This window comes from Stegostoma tigrinum, chromosome 6 (assembly GCF_030684315.1).
Source record: "Stegostoma tigrinum isolate sSteTig4 chromosome 6, sSteTig4.hap1, whole genome shotgun sequence".
NCBI lineage: Eukaryota > Metazoa > Chordata > Chondrichthyes > Orectolobiformes > Stegostomatidae > Stegostoma > Stegostoma tigrinum.
The window spans coordinates 87,173,859-87,199,620 of record NC_081359.1 but is presented as its reverse complement, the minus strand read 5'-3'; the positions used below and the strand labels follow the sequence as shown (position 1 = coordinate 87,199,620).

The window sequence follows — 25,762 nt, the reverse complement described above, 5'->3', positions numbered from 1 at the left end:
CGAAACGTCAGCTTTTGTGCTCCTGAGATGCTGCTTGGCCTGCTGTGTTCATCCAGCCTCACATTTTATTATCTTGGAATTCTCCAGCATCTGCAGTTCCCATTATCTCAGGTTTACTGGGAGCATGGTAAAGCAAATTCCAAACATTCCTTGTAATTGGCATTACAATGGTGACTTTGACTTGTCATTGTCTTCCTTTGATTAATTACATTGTTAAAATAGAAATGTAGCATGAACTGAGGGAAAAATAGAACGTACTCTTAAAGTCAACTTCATTCATTATAAGTGGGAGAAAGAATTTTTATTTGAATGCAATATGAACACATTCCTAAAAAAGAAAGGAAGGGTTAAAATTATTGTTTTTAGATGCAGCTTTTTACACTATTCCTAGAAATGATTTTTGCCAACTTTATACTTGCTGGCCTGTTACAAATAGTTACAATATGCAGCCAATAAGTTTAATACTGACTGCTTCTCAGGAAAGCAAAATTCAATAATCCCACAATGGAACAACTGGATTTTCAAACAACGTTCCAAACACAACAAGCTAGTGATGCTAAGGATACAGCAAAATGTGTAGAATAGCTAAATCATCCTTTTAAGCAGAGTGGGTAAATTCTATTTCCACACAGTGCATAGTTTTCCCACTCCAAATGAACAGATGGTACTGTATATAAAGAATTACAATGGCAAATGTAAAACAGATTACTAATAGTGCCTAAAAAGTAAGAAATTAAAAAAACGTTAAGTGAACAGTGAATTATTTTAGCCTTTTTGGTTGTTTATACACAAAGCACCTACAGGGTTCCTAAGGCCCCCTCTTACCATCAGCTGAGCACTTTGGAGCATTTCTGTTGTAAAATTTGTCACTACATATTCTATTATGAAGCTGTCATGTTTACACATCAGGCACACACAAAGCTGAGGAGCCAGTGTGCTGTTGTCAATAGGGTCTCAATAAAATATAACACTTTGTATGTGAAATTTTATATTACATCCACTCAAAGTGTGAAGAAAAATAGTCTAATTCTAATCCTATGGGGATTGTTTCTGGAGGTGATTTGAGGTTTTACAACATAAAAATGAAGTACTGCTAGTCGCAGATGAATTACTGGTGATAGTACTAATTTGAAGTGATGAATTAAGGGAAACAGAAAATATCAAAATCTATTGGCTTTTTTGTGATTTCTTTTCCTATGAAATGATGGTATCAATGCACTAAGTAGTCAAAGTGACAACACTGTATGAAGCCACACGTAATTACTAAAGACCTAATTATTAGGTCTATTCTTGCATCAGTGCAGAGATTACCTGGTCATGGTCTAAAACTATTCCGTGAGGAAGTCCAAAGTTTACTTCACTCGCCACAATGTAAAAAATAGTGATGTGGTGAGTTTTTATTTAAATTTGAGGAAGTCACATCCGTGGCTACCAAGGACAGTTACAACTAGCCCGCTAAACATTTTAATACCCACCATCTGCTATTCCCTCATGCAGCACAAGATAACACTTAGTGACAGCAGTATACATGCAGTAAATACATCTTCTTGCAGATTAAAGCATAATATGAGACATGAAATGAACAAGTTGAACCTGTACAAGAATTTCAAATAAAGACACAAAACAAGAATGCACCATGTGGATAACCTACAGACCACAGGATGTGCAAGCTAAAGCGCCTCAATATTCCCAAATGAAAACAACTGACATCTCTAGGTGGTTTTCTTTTTAAGTATTTATAAAGGTTTATCAGGAGATGCAAAGATTATAATGCATTTCCCTTGGAACTATTTTGCTATTCCATGACTGGTTAGCCTTCCTGTCCATTTGTCCATACTGCAATATTCTTATATAAAATGCTGATTTATTCATTTATGGGCTAGAAACAAACAGAATAAAAAAGTGATTTATTGAGTCTTCTAACTACTGCACCTCCAGTCTTTCCATCATCTACATAAGTTAATATATCTCCTTATCAATAGGAAAGGACTAATAGCACCTTTGGATAATTGTCTTTTAATCCTGTTCAGGGGAAGCAATTAAAAAAATGATGGATTCCCCTCTCACTTAACCCTTGGCTGTGTCCCAACCCCCTTCCCCACATGTGATGCAGTCTGTGCAGTGCCTCTTGATATACAGTGCATTGCAGGTCACTTGCTGAATTCTGTGCAAAGGTGGTACCTGAGACCCAGGATCTAGTTCCTGTGAATGCAATGTTGCATGGGTTCCAAAACCAAACATTCAAGTACAGCTGAAGTCAAGTGACTACAGTAATTGGATAAATAATGTTCCGGTCTTTGTAATAAGGCACAGTTCAAGTCCTCTGAGGCACTTTGGATTTGGCTGCAATAAAACTTGATGTTGATCACACCTCAGAACTGTCGCTGTGATAACCCTGTGCAGTCATGGTCTGGATTCTGCATGATTTCTTGTATGCTCCCTTGTCTGATTGCGTTCTGCGTTTCAACAGGACAACAATGATAATGATGACACAAATAGCTAGTACTAAGGCTGCAATGCCTCCAATAATGGGAACATTGCCAATTTTGTCACCTCGGTCATTTGGTGACCTAGCAACAGCTCCTTCAGGGTGGATCTCTTCCTCGACAACCTTCTTCCTGTTGCTGCGGTCCAAGGCAATATGTTGAATGTTGGTTCCTCTGTTGTTCTCGATGCCAATGTCCTCAGCCAGTATGGGGGTTTCTTTAACTGATCGCCGTTGGCGTGAATGCCCCACGGAGCTCACACTTCCAGAATGTGAAAGAATATGATGTTCCACACTTCTCTTTCCAATGCCTCTGCTAGCAGTGTCCTTAGACCGCACAGTGTAAATGGCATGAATATACCACTCACGACCAGCAGCCACCTAAAGATGAAATATAACATGATGATTCAGATTTCAATGCAGCAATCTCAACATTTAAAAACACAGTTCAAATAACTGGATCTGACTGAAGAGATGAAATAACTTTAAAGTTGCCATTAACAACTTTATTTTGCATCAGAGAACATGCTTAGTGGCTATTTAAAATAGATTTATCTTTTACAATGGAATTGTATCGGAGTCTGCAAAAGGAAGCCAGAGAGGAAACAGTGGATGTTCTGAGGATCATTTTGTAATCATACGAGATACAGGTGAGGTGGCAGGTCTGCTAGTGTTGTATTACGATTCAAAAAGAATGCAAGGGTTAGGCCAAACAATAATAGACCAGTCAGTCTGACCTCAGTGGTGGGAAAATTGCTAGAATCAAATCTACCAAGAGATAGAATTAACTGTCACATAGAAAGGCTATAGATTATTCAGGGATAAGCTGTACGATTTTTTTTTAAGGGAAAACCATATCTTACTAACTTGATTGAATTTTTTAAGCAATTAACAAAGAGGACTGAGGAAGGAACCACAGTGGACGTTGCCAACATGGGTTTTAGTAAGGGTTTTGTTAAGGTCCCACATGGTAAACTTATTAAAATAGCAAAGCCTAAGGAACACAGGGGAATCTGGTGAGTTGGATCCAGTGACAGAAAATAATGTGTCATCGTCAACAATGTTTTTGCAAATAGAAATTGGTTTCCAGTAGTTTTCCAATAGGGTTTAGTATTAAGTCCTTGCTATTTATGGTATATAAAGGCCATAGGATCAATAAGATGTCGAAACAGAAGTAGGCCATTCACCTCACCCAGTCTGCTCTACCATCTAATGAAATTGTGGCTGATTTGATAACCATCAACTCGTTTTCTGCCTTTTCCATTGATGCAGCGCTGGAACTATAGAAGACACAGGTTATCCACAACCAGAATTTTGTGTAGAGTTTGGTCACCGCAGTACAGGAGAGACATATTGCTCTAGACAGAGTACAGACAGGACATACAAGAATGTTGCCATGGCTTCAGAACTGCAGCTATGTGGAAGATTGGATAGGCTAAGGTTGCTTACCTTAGAACCGAGGAGGGTGAAGAGTCACTTAATTGAGGTGTATAAAATAATGAGGGGCAGTGACAGGATGTAAAGGGATTCTCCTGCTTCCCTTACCGGAGAGGTCAATTAAAAGGGGCCACAGGTTTAGGTAAGAGGGAATAAGAGAAAATATGTTTTTACACAAAGGGTGTCCGGAACTCACTGTTCAGATTGGTGGTTAAGGCAAATCCCGCAATACATTTGAAAGGAACTTGAACTGTACCTGAAGCATTGTAAACTGCAAGGCTACAGATCAGGTGCTGGAAAGTGGTTATCTGGATGGGTGGCTTGTATATTCAGCTGGTACAGAAATAACGGTCTGAATGGATTCGTTCTATGCTGTAACTTTATTTTACTTCTGTGGACTAATTATATTTTTTAAGTTCAGATTCAAGCTAGAATACTACATTCACCTTTGGATCCATTCTCAGGTTAAGATACAATGGCATGGAAAAGGTACAATACAGATTTCTACAAAACAAATAGAAAAAGTATTTCCACTTGCGTTAGATTTCAGAATAAGAGACCACAACTGTCCGATGTAGCATCATGCAGCTTCATCCTAACATCGCAATGCACTTTATGCACAAGATAAAGAGCTGAAATCTGGAATTGCTGGGTCAACTGAAATTTTTAAAACTGAGACTGATTTTTTTTTGTTGTGTTGGATGTATGGGATATGGAGCAAAGGCAAATGAATACAGCAAAATACAGATCAACCACAATTCTATTGAATATCACACAAGACTCTAGGGGCTGAATGGCCAACACCTGTTCCTATTAATGCTGAGTGGTTTTTGTCAGGTTGTGAGATTTGTATTGCTCCTGTTGGATGTTACAGCAACCAGAGACCGTCAGTGGCAAGTAACTCAGACTCTAACAGAAATGCTAACAAATTAACGAACTGGCCATTGTACTTTCCAGTCGGATGTCTCAATGACTGCCTATCTTTGGATTTCCCAATACACAACGGCCTTGAAGTGTGACAATTCAGGTTGCAATGTAGACAGTAACTAATTAAAATTCAAACACATTCTATTGTGGCAATCTATTATGAACATAAACCACCTGTTGTTGTGAAGGATGTCTCAGTCTCAGTGGAAAATTTATTATAAATACCTCAAAACTGCAGCGATGAATTCCCGCAGAAAATAAACAAGTTAGGGGACCTCAGGTACTAGCACTAGTAAATCAATGACCATTGTTTTGTTTTACCATGGAATGGGATTGAGTACAAAAAAAATCTGGTTAGTGATAAATTTATTTGCTGGCTGTAATAAAAATGATCAGAAATAATTGAAGATTTAGCTAGATACAGGCCTAGAAGTTACATTGGTAATTGGCAAAATAACAGAATTCATCATTCAGAATAAGACTGCAGAGTATTTATAAGAAAACACCCCAGTAAGAAGGAGGCAATGTATCTCAGAAAATACTTAAGCACACAGTTAGGCCATTTGGCCCATTATGTATGTGCCAGTTCTATACAAGGGCAACTCAGCTAGCTCCATTCCCCATTTTCTTACTGTAGCCTCAAAAATCATCTTCTCTTCAGATAATAAGTCTATTCGCTTTTGAAAGCGTTGACACCCAGGCTATGTGTTTCATATTATTTTATTTAATTCTTAATGGGTGTGGGTGTCACTAGCTAGGTTAGCATTTACTGTTGATCCCTACTTGCCCTTAAGAAGCTGGTGGTGAGCTGCCATCTTGAACCAGTGCAGTCCATTTGCTGGAGTTGTTCTTTCGGGTGGCAGTTCCAGGATTTTGATCCAGCAACACTGAAGGGATGGTGATATATTTGAACTCAGGATAGGGAGTGGCCTGGAAGGAAACTTGCAGGTGGTGGTGTTCCTATGTTTCTGCTACCCTTGTAGATTGAAGTGGTTGTGGGTTTGGAAAGTTCTGACTAAGGAGCCTTGGTGAATTTCTGCAGTTCATCCTGTACATGGTACACACTGTCGCTACTAAGTATTGGTGATGGAGAGTATGAAAGTTTCTGGATGTGGTGCCAATAAAGTGAGCTGCTTTGTCCTGGATGGTGTAAAGCTTCTTGAGTGTTGTTAAGTTGCACCCATCTGGGAAAGTGGGGAGTCAAGAGCTGACTGACGAACTGCAGAATTTCTAGCCTCTGAATTATGTTTGTAGTCACAGTATTTTTATGGCTGGTCCAGTTCAGTTTCTGGTCAATGGTAACCCTCAGAATGTTGATAATGGGAGATTCAGTGATTGTAATGCTGTTGATGTCAAGGGCAATGGTTAGGTTCTCTCCCACTGGAGATAGTATTATCTGGTACCTGCCTGTGTGAATGTTACTTTGTGGGGTTACCTGAGAGTTTACTTTGTGCTATTGTGTGGTGTGAATGCCAGCTCTCTGATTTAGCTGATAGGTCTTGGGACAGACTACCACCCTTAACAGGGAAGGCTCCCCTGACTCCAGTCACTTAACCAGCCACCAGCAACAATATGCAGATCGGAATTTGGCTGCCCACAGAAGTGGGGTCATCCCCTGCTGGTGATGCAACTTCTGCTTCCTCAACAGAATTCAACTAACAATTTTTAGAAATAAAAGAAGTCTCAGTCCTAGAAATACCAAAGCAATGAAATGATGTTGCCACCAATGACACAATATTCGATTTATTTGCAGCTGCACCTGATGTGAAGTTTAAGACTAACTTTGTGGAACACTTTAGGGCAGTGAACCATGTTGACAATCCTTGTGCTGGTCGCATCTTCCAACCAGCAAGTCAAGAAAGGTACTTTCTGCATAAATAAATGCAACAAACATGAGTTTCCTACCTGGAAGAGTGGGGAGGAGTCTATTCGAAAGCCATCAGATCCAGGCTGCCTGGAAAGTGTAATTGCTTCAGGATCATCTATTGCAAGTTTAGCATTGAATGCAACATTTCCAAAATATGGATCCTGTGTCTCGGGCTGAGCCTTATCCTGTCCAAAAGAAAAGAAAATTACAGTACATCATTGAAAAAAAAGCTCAAGCTACCTTTGAGGAGGTTGATGATATTGAATTAAAAGCAGCGCAGAGAACTGTTTCCAACAATAAAACAATGGCTTCCAAGAACAGCAACAGCAAGGGTGTTTAATTGATTAGCTGTGTTGGCAGCATGGTTAATATGCATAAATTCACTTTTTCTCTCTCAACATTTTACTCAGCAATCTTCTCCTTACTCCTCCCACAAAACCCTTGGATGCATTCTATTGAAGTTTCTAGGCACAGTGACAATGAGGAACATAAGAGTTGTTTTCAGTCTTCTGAAATAATTGACTTACCAGGATTTTGAACCTGTATAAGAGAGATGATGAGTCAGCCAGGCAGCCATATTCACTATTTATTGGGTTGTACTTGGGCACATAACCATCAGCTCCTGTACACAGAAACACCTTCTCAATACTACAATGGAAAGAGTCTCCCAGGTTCTGCACAGGATCAACCATCACACGTCCATAGACAACTGATCCTGCAGGGGAAATAAATTTCAATTAGGAATCTAATGGACTTTGTATCGTATTACAAAATTATTTCCCTTCCCAGAAAACTTTTGTTTGCTATTTTAGTATGCATATCATTCCACTTCGGAAACTTCCGAAGACAGCCAGGAAATGCACCCCGTTTTCAGGCCTCAAACTATCTAAAGGAGCAATTCATCATTGTGTCACACTAGCTGCATGCTCTTCTTTCCCTTGCTCCGTCTGGACACAACATTTCGATTTTCAATACTGTGTACTGCTGGATAATTTGACCGGAGAAAGATTGCACAGAACAATACAGTGTGTCATAATGCTGGTGATATGTTTATCAGGTAAACTAGGGACAGCTTTTCCAGTGGAATAGAATTCCAAAACATCCTCAATGTGTTGTAAGGATGCTCAACAGGGTCCCAGTGCAAAATTGTTGCAAGTAACTTTATATTGTATCACTGGGATGACATCAGTAGCCATGCATCTTTAGACAAATTTCACTGCAGATTTCACTGCTCTTGTGAGCTGATCCTGGCAGACACCACGGTTGGCACTTGTTAGAGCTCTCTTGAGTTGACCTCATTGATGGTTCTAGGAGGACAGCACCTAACTTGTGTAGGGTGGGCAGATATGTTTTTCTGTCTTGTCCTTCATTGGCTAACTGCATTTTCTATCCAGAAAATTTGATGCTTAACCGCCAATGGAATAGGAATTGGGAAGAGAGAGTGAAATAGCACGGGAAGGGGGAGAGTGTGTGTGTTCGGGAAGAAGGATTATCGAGGCTTCTCTCCCTAGTCCTCATCCAGCCATATATGGCGTCAAGTTTTAAGAGAAAAAATTACTGCCTTAGAATAGACTACACAGTTTTTAAGGTTGTGTGTAAGGACTGGATTATTAAACAGTGTTCACTTTCAGCCTGTTTTTTTTTTCCTGTCAAGAAACCGGTAAGTGGCCCGACTTCCATACCTTCCGTGAAAGCGACATCACTGCCTTCTCCAAATCCCATAGAGCCATCAGACAGCCAGAGACCCCTCCTATTTAACAGGAACATTTGAGTATTCAGGCTGAACTCAGCAGCAACTGGATCACTCACCTGGAAGCAGCAGATAAAACCAGTAAGTCATAAAATAGTTTGCGACAATGCTGAAGGAAGAATTTCAAACTTCATTGGGACGGGGCAGAGATTTTGCTTCATGTCCCTAATAGATGCCAACAGCTCTAGGGCACAAGTATATCAGTTGTTCAATATCCCAGTAACTGCTTTGCACAAAGATGCCCAGGATGTAGCATGGATTGAAAAAAATGCACAAGCCCCTCAAGGTACAAGAATATCAAGGTAGCTGGAGGATCAGGTGTAAGCACTGCACTCCTGCTGCATTCAGTCGTGAACAATGTTGGATGATTAAACAATAACAAAGGAGAAGGCTTCACAAATATCCTCATCCTTAATGACTGAGGAGTCAAACACATCAGCACAAACGACAAAGTTGAATGTTACTATCTATAGCCACAAGTACTGAGCCAGCTCCGTCACCTCCTGAGGTCCCCACCTCCACTCCCACTCTTCAATCAATTTGATTCACTTCAAGAAATAGCTGAAGGCACTGCATATCACCCTGATAACAATAGAATTCTTAAGCTTTGTGTTCCAGAATTAGCTGTGTCACTGTTCGAGTGTAGTTACAACACTAGTAATTAAACCATCATTGTGATGAATTGCCCAGATACTTCATGTCCACAAAATACAGGCCAAATCCAAACACATCAGCCTCCTCTCTATTTTTAGCACATTAGAATGTGTCAATGACTGTGCTATCAAGCTAAAATCTGTCCAGTGAAACGAAGCTTGGATTCTGTCTGGTCTAGTTAGCTCGTGACCACATTGTAGACTTGATTCAATCATGGACAAATTAAATGTGGAATTGAGAGGTGTGCTGAGAGTAAATACCCTTTACATCAAGGCATCATTTGGATTAGGGTTATCTGCAGCATCAAGGAGCCCAGGCAGCACTGAAGTCAATGGGATTAAGGGGAAAATTTCTCCGGGTTAGAGACATACCTGGCATGAAAGAAGATAGGTGGTGGAAATCAACAGGACACCTTGCAAGAGCTCCTACTGTTAGTCTGGTACTAACAAATAATTTGAAGGCTCTTGTGCACAATAGTAGTGTACCAGGAGGCCTGGGTTCAAATTCCACCTGCTCAGATGTGTGCCATAATGTGAACAGATTGATTGAAAATACATAATGAGTGATTTTGACACCAAGAAACAGAAAGAAATGGCTATCAAAAGCTATTGAAGTAGACTCTATGGAGGTGGAGAAGAGATGTTTGGAGAGAACTCCAGAGTTTTGAGTGACAGTCCAGTGCATGAGCAATCCTTACTCCTGCTCTTCATGTTAGATGAGCTTTCCGTACCATTGGTAACTACAAGGTAGATTTGCTGTCACCATCCTCTTTCAAAAAAGGGATCTACAGGGCTTGCTTTGTCTCATCTAGCATAGGAAAACCATTTGCTAGTCTCATGAAATGAAGCTCTTGTTTTAAAAAAGGGATAGGTTACTGCATGAAAGCAATTACGTAAAAGTTACACTGATGAGACAGGCATCATTAAAGACCATGTAGGTCTTACTCCTATGAGATCCTAAGATGTGTCCCCACCAAGCCTGAATGACATCATTCTAATGGGTACTGCTTATGGTGCTCCTCAGCATTAACCCTTTCAGGACTTGACTGCATTGCATAACTGCCTTTAGTGGTGCAATTGAAATTACAAAATGCTAGAATTAGAGGAGTCCCAAGGCCTCAAAGGCTTGTAAGACTGAGGGGAGGATCCAGAGATACTCAGGAAATAAGCATAGATAAGCTGGAATTCTGGCTGATGCTACCTGTATGTGTAATGGCACCAGACAAAGAAATCAAAACCACACAAAATATCCAGAAGTGTGCGATAAAAATCATGGCGCAGGGTGGATATGTGGTTTACGTTCTCCAAAGTCATGAATTTAAAATATACAGGGATCAATTCTAATACGAATGCCAGCATCAGACAGGCAGTCTGTGTAAAATGTACCTTACGGAACCAATATTATTTCTTGAATTTCATTTGTGACATTCTTATGTTTTTGGAGCCAAGTAGATGGGATGGGAAGTCTGACATCTCCAGCCTGAGGCCCAGGCAGCGTGGATAATGAAGCATTGGTAGGAGTAGGGGCAGATGATGTGCAGTGGAAATGTAACCCATTGGGTTATAAATGTTTGGGCATTATAATAATGCTCCTTCTGACGTCAAATTGGTTACATAAAAAAGTCAATTTCAGAATGTTTTCTGGAAATGTCATTTGGTTTAAGGATTAATTTATGCATGCTCTACCTATCAGTCTCTTAAACTTGCATGAAATACAATCAATGACAATGGTTCATGAAATTGCTGCCGTATCCAGTGGGTGCTTGACCACTTGTACCAAATACCCCCACCCCCACCAAATACCCGCACCAAATACCCGCGCCCGCACCAAATACCCCCGCCCGCACCAAATTCCCCCGCCCGCACCTGAACATATGAAGAAGGATCAAAATTAGGCTAATTGGCTTGTCAAGCCTAGTCTGCTATTCAATAAGATCAGAGCTGATCTGATTTTAAACTCAACTCTTTATTCCTGTCGATCCTGATTATCTTCCATTGCCCTGGCAATCAAGAACCAATCTACCTCAGAGGACAGATGTCTCCTTTTTTTTTCTCTTAAATGGGCAATCCCTTATTTTTAAACTATGATCCCTAGTTCTAGATTTTCCCATATGAGAAAACATCCTTTCGACATCCATCCATTTAAGTCCCCTCAGGATTTTGTGTGTTTCAGTTAAGTCACTTCTGACTCTTCCGAACTCCAGGGAATACAGGCTTAGCCTGTCTAGCCTTTCCCCATTGGCAATCTGCCCATTCCAGGTATTCGTCTAGTAAACCTTTGCTAAACTGCTTTCAGTGCAATAACATTCTTCCTTAAGTACAGGACTAATAATGTACACAGTACTCCAGATGTGGTCTCACTAATGCACCAACATGGAGATGATGTGGATTTCGGTGAGAAAGTTTCCTGGATTATAGTGCTGCTGTTTTCATCACACAAATACTGCCTTCCCACACAACTGAGGGGAATGGGGGAGCTGACAGGAAAGGAAGAGATGCTCACTAGAGCTTTCTAATAATCTTGTACCTGCTGAAACCTGATGTCAAGGTCAAAGGTTATTGGCTCCCTTGGATTGCACACAATTGGGATGGTATACTCCTGGCTCGGAGCAGAGACACAAGGAATAAGCTTCACAGTGTATGTTCCTGAATAATCACGGACCTAGGGCAAGAAAGAGATTAATTGAAACCAGTGAAAATATATCCACACTGCGAGGTAAGCAATCCTAAATTTATAAATAATTACATTAACATGGAATATAATATCTTCTGCATTTTTGATATATTATGTTGACCTTTTACCAGTCTTATAAAGTTTAAATGCATGGTTAGCGATCACACTAATAACCCTTTAATCTTCCATCATTGCTCAGACCCACCAGCTCAGGCAGCATCCTGATAAGCCACCTCTGCACTCTGTCTATTGCAATCACTTCCTTCCAAGAACGTGGTGACCAGAATTATACAAAACACTCCAAGTGTGGCCTATCCAGTGTTTTACACAATTCCAGCATAAACTCCTTGCTCTCGTATTCTGTGCCTTGTTTAATAAAGACAAGTATCCCATACACCTTTGAACCCAGCTTATCTATTTGCCCTGATGTTGGTTAATGCGCCAGAAAAAAAGCCTTGATTTCTAAATAATGCCATGGGTCCTTTTATTTCTACCTGGGACACTGTTACAAGAAACTACAGTTTTGTTTAATAGCCCACCTGAAAGATGCCACATCTGCCAAAGCAGCATTCAAACTGGGTAGTGAAAGCCGAAATGTCAAGTGAAAGCCGAAAGGTCAAGTCCTAGAGCTGAATTTTATGGGGTTACTCATATTCTGCCCTCCCCCACTGACTGACACATTAGGGTGATGTTGTTTGGGGCGGGGGAAGGGAAACGTGCTAATTGGAGCATCAAATGCCTTGCAGCTATTTAACAGCCAATTCATATAATCTCTCCAATATGGATGCAGGTCAATTGGCCCAACAAATCCACACTGACCGTACAAAGAGCATCCCACCTAGAATCACCTTTCTACTCCATGCTTGTGACCCTGCATTTCCCATGGTCAACCCACCTAACCTGCATATCTTCGGACTGTGGGAGGAAACTAGAGTACCTGGACAAAACCTACACAGACAGAGGGAAAATGTGCAAACTGCACACAGTCAGTCACCTGAGGCTGGAACTGAAGCAGTGAGCAGCCATGCAGCCCTCTTAACAGGCTCCTAATAGGCACATCTGTCCTGACATGTGATGCTGGAAATAGGAGACAAACTCCAGTTGAGGGCAAACCAAAGCTCCAGATAATTTTATTACATGCTACTCCCGCACTTCCTACCAAACAGGTAACACTTAAGAATCCTCATCCACATCAGATCTTGATATGTCATCAAACATTGCGATCAACTGGTTCATCAATAATTCCTCTCAGGAATTCCGAAAATTGATAAAACTTACAGCAAAATCTGAAGTGAAGCTCCACTGTTGCTCAGGATGATTGTACGTTGGCTCAGTCCGTACTAAACTGAGGGTAAAGGTCAATCCCGGATGATCAGCTGACATAACCATGGAACTAAGTGGTGATGCTGCAAAGAACAGACGATTTTACGGTGCCTCAAAAATGCTGTACTACAAGTAGTCTGTCACCATTTATTGTAGACATTAGTACCTCAAACTGACAGCTCAAACCCGTTGTGATGTCATTTGATGAAGAGTCAGGTGTGCTGATGTGAAGGTGAATTCAATGAATGAAAATACAATGGTATAAACCCACTCTAACTCATAAATCAAAAGACAGCCATTACTTGACTAAAATTGTCATTGTTCAATTTAGGCACATGATTTGTTAAACAACCTTGGAGCACAAATTATAGTCACATGCAAAATCATGAAACAGCATTTAGAATCACAGAATAGTAAAACCTAAAAGGAAGCATTCAGTGAATCTGTATAGTCTTTTTGGAGAGGATTAAGTCAGTCAGTCAGAGACAGCTCTACATTCTCCATATTCTTGCAATTCTCTCTCATTCAACTGGTAGTCCAGTTTCCTTAGGAAAGCTCCTGAGGGATTTGTATCTCCTATTCTATTTGGATGTGCATTACACATTCTAAGTACTTACTGTGGGAAAGGATGTGTTGGCCTTTAGGAGGGAAGCAGAAATACATTAGAAGGAAACTGGGCAATGATACAAAAGAAACTCACTCACCAGCATGTGACATAACAAAAAGGCCCTGGAATCGTGCATCTGTACGGAAGTTCACTACCAGGCGTCCTTCACTGTTGATCCTCATGCTGGTTGGGTAAAGAGCACCTATTGGTATACAAACACAGGGCATGTTTAATAACTTAGATAAAAAGCATCTCTAATAGTGAATATTAATGTTCGGAACTAACAGCTCAAACCTGCTGTAATGTCATCTGATCTAGCGTGAGATATAAAGTGATTTCAGATAATTAAAATACAATGGTGTAAACCCACTCTAGTTCTCCTATCAACAGACAGCAGTTATTTGACAAAAGTCCTCATTCTTCAATTTAGGCACATGATCCATTGAACACCCTTGGAAATGAGCCTCTTTAGATAACTCTTTGGATAAGTCAAACTTTTCTATCTAGCACATCTACTTTGTATGTAGAGAGGAAATTAAACCATGAGAGGAGCTGCCTTTCAGATAAATTCAACATTACTGCGAAAAACAGACATTTTGTCTATGTTGTACATGCTCTTGGTGATTGTGTTTTTTGTGGGGGGCAGGGCATGTAAAATAGGGTGGGTGGCTAGCCCAACATTTTCCCAATGACCCCTGAGCTCACCCATTCAGTGGGTGCTGGGAGGTGTACACCCCTCTCAGTCAAAGGGTCATCCCTTCTTCTTTCCACACTACTGGCCTGGCCAGCCTCCTGCCCACCACCGCCCGGGATCTTAGAACTCCAGCTCTTACCATTTTGGAGCCTGCCATGATCCTCTTCGCGCTCCTTGCTGCAGTTCCAGCAACAGCCACTCCGAGGCACTGCTGATGCTGCTGGGAGTGACGCAGCAGCAGGTTAATTGGATTAGCTGGCAGCTGCCGAGAGCTGACTGTGGGGCAAACATCTCAGCGTGGACCAATTTAGCCGTTCCCCACCACAGTATGGAATGGCTGCAGAGCAGGATTCCTCAATCCCATGAACCTGCTGAGCCTGAAAGAAGGTTGTGGCGTGGGATGACTGTGATTGAGGGGGGTCACAAAGAACCCACTTAGGAGCACAGTCTGTTGTCACTATTGAGGACAATGTCAGCGTGCCAGAAGGATGGGAGTCCAGCATCATCCTCAGGAGTGAGCCACTGTTGGGGCTTCAACTGAAGGTCAAGGACATGCCGATGGACAGGGGCTTTCACAATTATGATTTATGGGCTTTGAGGATGTCCAAGTCAATCCACCAGGCCCGGGGAAGGTAAAGGAGAGAGTGGGTGTTTGTGATGGAGGATGGAAGTGTTGGGAGGCGGGAAGGAGGGATGGATGAGGAGGTCTTCTTTTAATTATGGTGGTCCAGTAGCTTTGGCGACTTGTAGGTTTTCCATTATGTGAAGACTCAAGGCACCAATGGAGTCTCCAACTGACACAGTGATGCCTACCTTTCCTGGTAAGGCTGCAGGCCTGCTTACAGCCTTGGACGGCCTTCATGGCTCCTGACAGCGTCTTGTTATTTGGCTGCCTCCAAAAAGACTGTGCAGAAGGGTAGGATACACATACCACCAGGGTTGGGACCCAGATGATTTCGATATCTGAGAACTTTAAAGCATAAGAAGATTCTGTCTCCCGTTCCATCATCCACATTTTTACCTATTTACTTAACCCATCTCTATCCTTCTGCAGAGATAACGGGAACTGCAGATGCTGGAGAATTCCAAGATAATAAAATGTGAGGCTGGATGAACACAGCAGGCCAAGCAGCATCTCAGGAGCACAAAAGCTGATGTTTCGGGCCTAGGCCCTTCATCAGAGGAAGGGTCTAGGCCCGAAACGTCAGCTTTTGTGCTCCTGAGATGCTGCTTGGCCTGCTGTGTTCATCCAGCCTCACATTTTATTATCTATCCTTCTGCAGTCTCTTTGCATCCTTCTTGTCATGTGTCATTGTATCATCAGTAATATTCCCTTCTAAGCCATTCACTATTCTGACTTGGAAATATATCCCTGTTTCAGCATCATGGCTCAGTCAGAATTCTGGCCTCCCTCTGTGATGACATTATGGGTCTACCTACACCAAACAGAATACAATGGTTCAAGAAGGCACCTCACCACCACCTTCTCAAGGGCAACAAGGGATGAGACCAACCAGCGATGCCCATCTCACATGAATACATTTTTAAAAAATTACCATGGCTAGCTCATCTAAGTTACTGATTGACTGTTAGTAGGTGAAGCTCAAACACTGATCCTTGTAATAGCTGAGATTTAACAACCTTCCAACTCTAATTTGTTCCATTTATTCCTTTTCTCTGATTGCTGTCTACTAATTAATCCTCAGTCCATGTAAATATATTACCCCCAATCCTATGAACCTTAATTTAGTATGGTAACCTCTTATATAACGTGCATTTTGATATCCACTAGTGTTTCCTTATCTATTCTTCAAGGTACAACCTGAAACAACTCTCAACAGATCTGCCAAATGTGATTCCCTTCTCACAAATCTACTTTGAGTCTGCCCAATTACATTATGACACAGAGTGCTTTGTACTCTGTCCCCGAGAACAGGAATGGGAAATCTTATGGAAAAGTGGGTAGCATCCTAGCCTCTGAGCCAGTCCCACTGTATTTGATGGCCACAGAAAATGTGTTTATAATATGGCCAAAACAGGGTGAAATAGCAACCTGTGAATCCTGCCAATATATCAACAGTGGGTGGGAAGAGTGGGAGAACTGCCCACTCACTCAATCTTGTGGTGGAGTGATAAGCCTCATGCTATAGCTCTGGCAACACTGGTGACCTGTTCCAGAAAAAGAAACTAGTCCTGCAAACAGACATGAGCATTTGCTTTGTGCGCCTCACATGACCTGAGCAAAGAGAAAGTCCTTATACTTCATCCTATGTTTAGACTTTTGCACAAGGTTCCTCGTGGTAGACTAGTTAGCAAGGTTACAGCACATGGAATAGAGGGTGAACTAGACATGTGGATACAAAACTGGCTCAAAGGTAAGAGACAGAGGTTGGTGGTGGTGGAGGGGTGCTTTTCAGACTGGAGGACTATGGCCAGTGGTGTGTCGCAAGGATTGGCGCTGGGTCCACTGCTTTTCATCAAATGATTTGGATGTGAACATAGGAGGAGGTATGGTTAGTAAGTTTGCAGATGACACCAAAGGTGGAGGAGTAGTGGACAGTGAAGACGGTTACCTCAGAGAACAATGGGATCTTGATCAGATGGGCCAATGGGTCGAGGAGTGGCAGATGGAGTTTAATTTAGATAAATGTGAGGTGGTGCATTTTGGAAACGCAAATCGGGGCAGCACTTATACACTTAATGGTGAGGTCCTGGGGAGTGTTGCTGAACAAAGAGACCTTGGAGCGCAGGTTCATAGTTCCTTGAAAGCAGAGTCCCAGGCGGACAGACAGCCAAGAAGGTGTTTGATATGCTTGTCTTTATTGGTCAGTGTATTGAGTATAGGAGTCGGGAGGTGATGTTGCGGCTGTACAGGACATTGGATAAGCCACTTTTGGAATATTGTGTTCAATTCTGGTCTTGCTGCTAAAGAAAGGATATTGTGAAAATTGAAAGCGTTCAGAAAAGATTTACAAGGATGTTGCCATGTTTGGGGGATTTGAGCTGTAGGGAGAGGTTGAATAGGCTGGGGCTATATTCCCTGGAACATTGGAAGCTGAGGGGTGACCTTATGGAGGTTTAGAAAATTATGAGGGGTGTAGATAGAGAGAATATCCAAAGTCTTTTCTCCAGAGTGGGGAAGTCCAAAAATAGATGGCACTGGTTTATGGTGAGAGGGAAAAGATTTAAAAGGAGGCCTGAGGGGCTACCTTTACACATAGACGGTGGTGCGTGTATGGAACGAGCTGCCAGAGAAGGTGGTAAAGGCTGGTATAATTGCAACATTTATCAGGCATCTAGATGGGTATAAGAGTAGGAAGGGTTTGGAGGGATATGGGCCAAATGCTGGCAAATTAATTGAGGGTAATTGACGATTTCTGGTTGGCATGGACGAGTTGGACTGAAGTGTCTGTTTCCATTCTGTTCAGCTCTACAACTCGAAGAGAATAGTGTGACTTTCTTTCTCACTGTACAAAGTCTTACTGATGGGGTAGGGTTTCACAAAATTGACTTACATTTGCAGAAGCGAATGACTGACGGGGAAGTCTTCCTGATGAAATTGTTCCCCAACAAACTGAACTTGCTGAAATTAACAAACTGGAAATGGTGAAGCGATTTCTGGCAGTCACTCACCTTGCAATTCAGCCTCTGGTGGGCTGCCAATTCCATCCCTCCACAAGATGGCAGTATCGTATACAAAAGTCAAACGAAGCTCCGATTGCAGGTCAAAGTGCTGCCAGCCACCGACTCCCACCGGGGAATGGAAAACATAGGAGACATAAAGAGGCACCCGCAGAGTTACATAGGACTGCACAAGGTTTAAAACCTGATGAGACAAAAAAGTAAAAAAGCATTTTAGGTAAAGTATTTAGCTTTTCGTAAAAGTCCAGAAATGGGTACAGTATTGCCTTAAGAACAGTGTCATTACTGCAGAATTTTATAGCTCTGCTGCATTTTATTTTCATTTTTTTTAGGTAAATCACATGTACTTCTGTTCAAGTGATTAACCTTTTTATTTTTGTTCACTATATTGGATATTTAGTGGTTTTGCTGAGGTAAAATCCATGTTAAATTGCATAAATCCTTGCCTAGTAATTTCAGTGCAAGTCCTGCTGCCACTTTTTAAGCTGAAGAATGGACACTTGCTGGTAAGTATTAGAAAGGTGGTAGGAATTTGACCACAAAGGTGCTTCCCTTGATATAGCCTCAAGTAAATTAAGTATTGTCAGTGAACTACTTCTTCAGGCACATTGTCTAAACCAGTTACTTAGTGTGGGGAATGTGCAAAATAGATAACCCCACAGCCAGATTCTACAACTCATTAGAAGAGACATGTAGGTAGTTATTTAATTAGGAACCCGATTGGTGTTGGTGAGGAACTGAATGATATACAGCGAACCTTTAATTAATTAGCATTTATGGGACCAGGAGCATGCTCGTTGATCGAACATTCCGGATAATCAAGAGGTACGCATAATCAGTGGAAGAGAAACCCACTAAGTAATAGAAACATAATGCAGGGGGTATTCACATCAATGTTATGCTTTATTTGCAACATAATTTGCTTAAATAATGACAGGACTTTGCCTCAATTAAAGCTTATTGGCACAGAGCCTTCTCACTCAAACCCTCAACTGACTACTTGGAAATTGTGGTAGGTCAGAGTTTTTGGGGTAAAATCAACTTGAATTTAAATCAATTGTTGATATTTCATGTGGCTATTTGATTGAGCAACAGGTTTATTTATGTGGTGGTAAGTAAATTAAAGAAATTATAATAATTGGACATAATAATACAGTAAATGACACTATAGTTGAGGTTTATAACTTTGTCAGTTTCTTGAGGGAGCCAGTTCATTGAGACTGCCAGGTTAAAACAAAGTTTGCTGTACTGTATCTTCACAGTTTTTCAGCCCTAATGATCTTTTCCAGGTCTGTGCATTCCATTCTCAAAGGAACGAAATACTCCCATCTTCAAGTTTATCTGTTTTACCTTGATAATAAATGGTACATAATGCAAAATCTGTTCACTTGCTCAGAACAAAACGCACCTGCCAGTTCACATTTAGGAGGAATGTCAATTTGTAAAAGACCAGGACTGACCCTAGCCACCCCTGCTTTCGATCTATGTTTTTGATAAATGTCTGGTCAGCTTTGAACCTAACAACATCCAGACATTGTTAAATGTGACTTTATGCAAGGTCTCAAGTTGCCACAAAAAAACTAAAGATAAACTTTAACTTCTGTAAGCACTATTTCTGAGGGAGCAGTGTTTGTCTCGCTGGAAGTGCTGACGAAAACACCGAGTTATGAATAAGGATCAATTCCATTATTGATCATTTGACTTGCCAGCAATTAGGGCCTGTGGTAGTCAATAAAATACCACATTAAGGCCTCAACTTTTCTTTGAAAAAAATACCTGCTGTCACAGCTGGATTAGGCCTTTCAGCCCTTTGAGCCTGCTCCACCATTCAATATGATCAGGGCTGATACTCTGTCTTGGTCCGTCCATATTCCCGCTTTCTCCCCATACTCCTCGATCCCTTCAAAATTTAAATACTTATCTGTCTCTTTCCAGAAATAATTCCATGACTCTGACTCCACAGCCTTCAGTGGCAGAGACTACAGGTTCACTACGTTTTGAGTGAAGAAATGTTTCCTCATCCCATTCTAATTATAGTGTCCCACTTATCCTGACACCATGTACCCTGAATCTAGACTCCCCAATCAGGGAAAACATCCTCCCTGTATCTCAACTTTCCAGCCCTATTAGAATTTTATACATGTTACTCTAAACTAGAGTTAATGGAAGTCCAGTCAAACCAATCTCTCCTCATAGGAGAGTCCTGCCATCCCCTTTATCAGCTTCGTGACCAGACCAAAACTGCATGTGGTACTCCAGGTGTGATCTCACCAAGGCACAGTATAATTGCAGAGATAGTAGGAACTGCCAATGCTGGAGTCTGAGATAATACAGCGTGGAGCTGGAGGAACACATCAGGCCAGGCAGCATCAGAGGAGCAGGAAAGCTGGCGTTTTGGGTAGAGACCCTTCTTCAGAAATGGGCTTAGCGGGGATGAGGCTACTAAAGGTAGGACGTGGGGGTGGGGTTTTGTCAGTAAGGAGAGAGGAGCAGATAGGGTAGGAGAGAAGACAGGCAAGTTGAGGAGGCGGGGATGAGGGGGTTGCTGGTCTTGGGACGAGGTCAGGGGTTGGGAGATTTTGAAGCTCAAAGTCCACATTGAGACCATTGGGTTGTAGACATCCAAGGCAGAATATGAGGTGCTGCTCCTCCAGTTTCCAGGTAGCTTCATTGTGACAGTGGAGGAGGCCCGGGATGGACATATCATCCAGGGAGTGGGAGGGGGGAGTTGAAGTGGTTTTTGACTGGGAGGTGTTGTCGTTTGTCACAGACCAACCGTGGTGTTCCACAACGCGGTCTCCAAACTTCGTCTTGGTCTCCCCAATATAGAGGAGGCCACATCGGGAACAGTGGATACAATAGGCAGATGTGCAGCAAATATCTGTTTGATGGTGAAGGTATGTTTGGGGCCTGGGATGGAAGTGAGGGGGGAGGTGTACGGGCAGGTGTAGCACTTCCTGCGGTTGCAGGGAAAGGTGGTGGGGCGAGTGGGGAGTGTTGAGTGGACAAAGGAGTCGCACAGAGAGCGGTCCCTCTGAAAGGCAGATAATGGTGGGGAGGGAAATATACCCTTTATCGTGGGGTGACATTGCAGGTGGCAGATGTGGAGGAGAATGATGCATTAAATCCAGAGGTTGATGGGGTGATACATGAGGACAAGGGGAATTCTGTCTTAGTTTTTACTGTGGGGTGGGGGCGTGATGGCTGAAGTGCAGGAAATGCCAGAGATGCAGTCAAGGGCGTTTTTGACCATTGAGGGGGGGAAATTGCGGTCCTTGAAAAACAAGGACATCTGGGATGTCTGAGAGTGGAACACCTCACCTTAAGAGCAGATGCGGTGCAGGTGGAGGCATTGGGAATAGGGGATCACGTTTTTGCAGGAAGATGGGTGGGAGGAGGTGTAGTGTAGGTAGCTGTGGGAGTCGGTGGGCTTGAAATAGTTATCAGTTTCGAGGTGGTCACCAGAGATGGAGAGAGAGAGGTCTAGGGAGGAGAGAGAGTTAGCAGAGATGGTCTAGGTGAACTTGAGGTGGGGGTGGAAGGTATGAGTATAGTTGATGAATTGTTCGAGTTCCTAGTGGGAGCACGCCGTGGCACCGAAACAGTCATTGATATGACGGAGGACGAGGTGGGGGATAGTCCCAGTGTAGCAACGGATTAGCGGGGATAGAGCTAGTAAGGGTGAGTGTAGGGAGGAAGTGGGGCTGGGGATTGGTCAGTAAGGTGAGAGGAGCAGACAGGTGAAGAATTTCTGAAGAGGTCCTGATCCGAAACGTCAGCTTTCCTGCTTCTCTGATGTTGCCTGATCCGCTGTGTTCCTCCAGCTTCACACCTTGTTATCACAGTGTAACTGCAGTGAGACATTCCTACTTCTGAACTCAAATCCTCTTGCAATGGAGGCCAAGGTACCATTTTGCTTCCTGACTGCTTGCTGAACCTGTCAGTCTCTGTTCATTGGCTGATGTACAAGGACATCTACAGTTGCTAACATACCACCATTTAAATCCTATCAGAAATAATGGGAACTGCAGATGCTGGAAAATCCAAGATAACATAGTGTGAAGCTCAGGAGATGCTGCTTGGCCTGCTGTGTTCATCCAGCTTCACACTTCGTTACCATTTAAATCCTGTTCTTTCTTTCAGTTCTCACCCTGATGTATATAACTTCACATTTGGCTGGGTTGTACTGCATCTTCTATGTGTTTAGCTGCTTGCTCAATATGTCAAGATCAATTTGAAGCCTTTGAGCATTCTCTCACACCTTGCAATCCCACACAGTTTTGTGTCAACAGCAAACTTGGAAATGTTTCATCTGTTTCCCTTCTCCAGGTCATTTATACATATCGTGAAGAGTTGGGGCCCAAGCGCTAATCCTGTGGTACCCCACTTGTTATTCCTTGCCACTCAGAAAAAAGACCCAGTTATTCCCCCTCTGTTTCCTGTCTGTCAACTGATTCTCAACCTGTGTTGATTAATTAGCTCCTATCCCATGTGCCTTATTTTGCTCACTAACCTCTTATGTGGGATGTAATCAAAGGTCCAGAGAAGATCTAAATATGCTATAACCATTGGCTCTCCTTTATCTATTCTTCTAGTCACATCCTCTAAAAACTTCAGCAGATTTGTTAAGGATGATTTGCCTTTCATAAATTCACACAGATTTTATCCAATCCCATTAATATTCTGTTATTATGCCCTTTATCATAAACTCCAGCATTTTATGGGTGCTTGGTTAACTATTATGTAATTCTGTCCTTTTTTTACCCCTCTCCCTCCCTTTATAGTAGTGAGGTTACATTTGTCACCCTCCAAACTGTAAGAACTACTTCAGAGTCTAGTGAATTTTGAAAGATGACCACTAATGCACCCAGCACTTCCAGGGCCATTTCCTTTACTAATCTGTGATGCAGATTATCAGGCCCTGGCAATATGTCAACCTTTAACCTCATTAATTTCCCAAGCACCATTTTCTTATTGATACTGATTTTCTTCAACTCCTACACTCTCACTAGATCTTTGGTTCCCTAACATTTCTGGGAGTTTATGTGTGCTATCTTTTGTGAAGGCAGGACAAAAGTATGTGTTCATTTCTTCTGCTGTTTCTTTGCTCCCCATTCTAACTTCCCTGGTTTCTAACTCAGAAAGGTGGTTAATTTTCCAACTGGAAAACCAAGCAACCTGCCTCCCAGGCTTTTTTTTTGGCTGCTGGGGGCACACTGAAAGCCACCCCTTGCCCCTGCATTCAAACCTTGTGATTCCCATCTTTCTGCAACCCAAACGCCATGAGACCTCACTGTTGGACTCCCTGCAGACAAGGACTTCATCAACAGCCTCTAGGACCTGGCAGCTGTCAGGTTCCGACTGGCTGATTGCTGCTGGCAAGGCAGGATTTCAAAGACGATTCGTCAAGAAGCTTGTAACAAGCTGACTGGAGCTCGATTCAGTGAGCTCTTCCCTTGGGGGCTGCACAGTTGCTACTGAACATGCTCAACTCCCATACACAGGCTGCAAAATGGAAAAAAACTTGCCCTCAACGTTTATTAAGCGTTTCACAAATAGCAGTAATGATTAGTTTTGAGTTGTGGTCTTGTGTTTTGAATATCCTTCAGGCAACGTGCACCTGACAAGGCTACAGACTGCATTTTACAACCAACAGGGCACTCAAACATCATCGTAGATATCAGACATATCCAAAGATGCAAATTACCAAAGATGAACAGTAACTCAGTCTAACTTAGAGATTTAACCACAGCTTTTAGTGTGCAGAAATCAACTGACAGATGAAAATTCAAGTTTCCATGTACACTGCTGTCCAAGGCAATGAACATGTGCCTCAACAATTAATTTCTATTTGTCTAAGGAGTGCGCAATGGTACTGTTTTTCAGCTGATAGCCAGTTGGTACAGAGACGTGCAACACAATTTTTGACAACATCTGTCAACAGAAAGTAAAAATTCATTGAAAATATGCCGAAAAATGCTCAAATACAGAACTCCTGATTAGACTTTAACGTTAGATTCTGATTTGCATGTCTAAATTGTGATTTAAAATTTTCTGCATTCATCACAGTTGCTTTGAGTTGATCAATATGCTTGTTCATTTTATCAATTTGAACTAATTAGCAAAAACACATTTATTCGAGTAAAAATCATAAAAGTAATCATAATGTCTACTAAAGTTCAATTATCATATGATAAAAATCTTAGCACTTCTACCCCAGACAGAATAGTACACGGTGACAATATATTTTGTCAATGTAATTTTCTGAAAGTTACAATGGATTTTCCTTCCATTTGGTTATCTAGAAGTGAATGAGAAGACAGGCAGAACTTCGCTAAGTTGGGGTAATACTTTCTGACGAAGCGCAATCAGAATAAATTGCTTTAATACAAAGAAAATTAATTCTGTTCAAGTGAGTAACAAGGAGAACACAGTCTCTGATGAAGAGTCACTGGACTGGAAACATTAACTCTGCTTTCTTCCTGTAGATGCTATCAGACCTGCTGAGTTTCTCCACCAATTTCTATTTTTATTTCAGATCTCCAGCATCCTCAGTTCTTTGTTTTAATTTTATGAATCTTTGAGCAATCGGAATGATCTTGGTATAAAGCTGTGAAGCATACATGGTTGGAGAGGATCCCAAGTTTGCAGGTGAAGGAAATATCATTATCAGGAGTGTGCCACTACTTAATGTCCATGATATATCAATGAAGTGTTCTTACCTGCACTTCATAGCAGGCCAGGGACAGTAGGACACAAATGAGTGTTTTGATATTGAAAGTTTAAAGTTTCAGTGTTTCTGCACCTTTCTAGTGATTCTGTATAATATCTTACATTTTCCCCAAAGTTAAATCCTACTAGGTTCTCTGAAGCTTTAAAATAACTGAACTGGAGAAATGTTGGTAGAAGGGAGGGAGTGTTAGAGCAGGTCTCCCAAGAAAGAATGGAGACTTTGATCATTGCATTGTTTCACTAAAGTTCAAGTACTGTACATAAAACAACACCATAAAAGACAAATAGAAGTGCACAAACCATTACATTGGACTTAAGAGAAAATGTCTTTATTTGCAGAGTTCTGAACTGCATGATCAATGCCTTCTCAACAGTAAGAAATGGAAGCAGAAAAAGCAGCTTCCTTATCTGCAGTAGACATCAAAGGGAAGCACCACCGAGACACAGTTTGTTTTAAAATCTAGCCCTTAACACTGCAGCAACAAAGCAGGGAGATAATGCATTTCCATTTATGACAAGAAGCTATAGTTATCTGAAGGCTGCCCTTTACCAGGGTGGTTGAAGTTCTTTGATTTCTACTGCTGATAAAGTTGAGACCGCTGCGGCTGCCTCTGTTCAATGAGTGATGACAGCCCGTGCTTACTTGATAAATAAAGATCTGCTTTGTCAGAGGTGACCAAGAGATAACAGATTAATTTTTTCTGGGATGTGGGTACCACTGACAGGCCTGCACTTGTTGTCTATCCCTAATTGCCCTTGAGAAGGTGGTGGTGAGCTCCCTTCGTGAACCCCTGAAGTTCATGTGGTATAGAGGCGTCCACAATGCTGTTAGGGAGGGAGCCAAGAATTTGGACCTAATGACATTGAAAGATCGACAATAGAATTTGCAGCTGGTGGTCTTCTCAGGTATTTGCTGCCCTTGTGGTAAGGATCATAAGTTTGGAAAGTGCTGTCAAAAGAGAAATATTGAT

At 41.8% G+C, this 25,762-nt stretch overlaps 1 protein-coding gene across 2 annotated transcripts in view; it reads right to left on the bottom strand.

Annotated features, from left to right (window-relative positions):
* Positions 1–292: 292 nt before the first annotated feature.
* LOC125453137 (FRAS1-related extracellular matrix protein 2-like) overlaps positions 293–25,762 on the bottom strand; it is a 232,007-nt gene continuing 206,537 nt past the window's right edge. For both annotated transcript variants that reach the window (XM_048532302.2, XM_048532303.2), the window contains exons 17-24: positions 18,051–18,243; positions 13,821–13,925; positions 13,072–13,199; positions 11,647–11,781; positions 8,399–8,525; positions 7,244–7,431; positions 6,755–6,901; positions 293–2,866 (exon numbers count right to left, since the gene is read on the bottom strand). In XM_048532302.2, the coding sequence (XP_048388259.1) occupies positions 2,366–2,866; positions 6,755–6,901; positions 7,244–7,431; positions 8,399–8,525; positions 11,647–11,781; positions 13,072–13,199; positions 13,821–13,925; positions 18,051–18,243 (1,524 nt within the window). In that variant the 3' untranslated portion in view covers positions 293–2,365. The remainder of the gene's footprint in view (positions 2,867–6,754; positions 6,902–7,243; positions 7,432–8,398; positions 8,526–11,646; positions 11,782–13,071; positions 13,200–13,820; positions 13,926–18,050; positions 18,244–25,762) is intronic.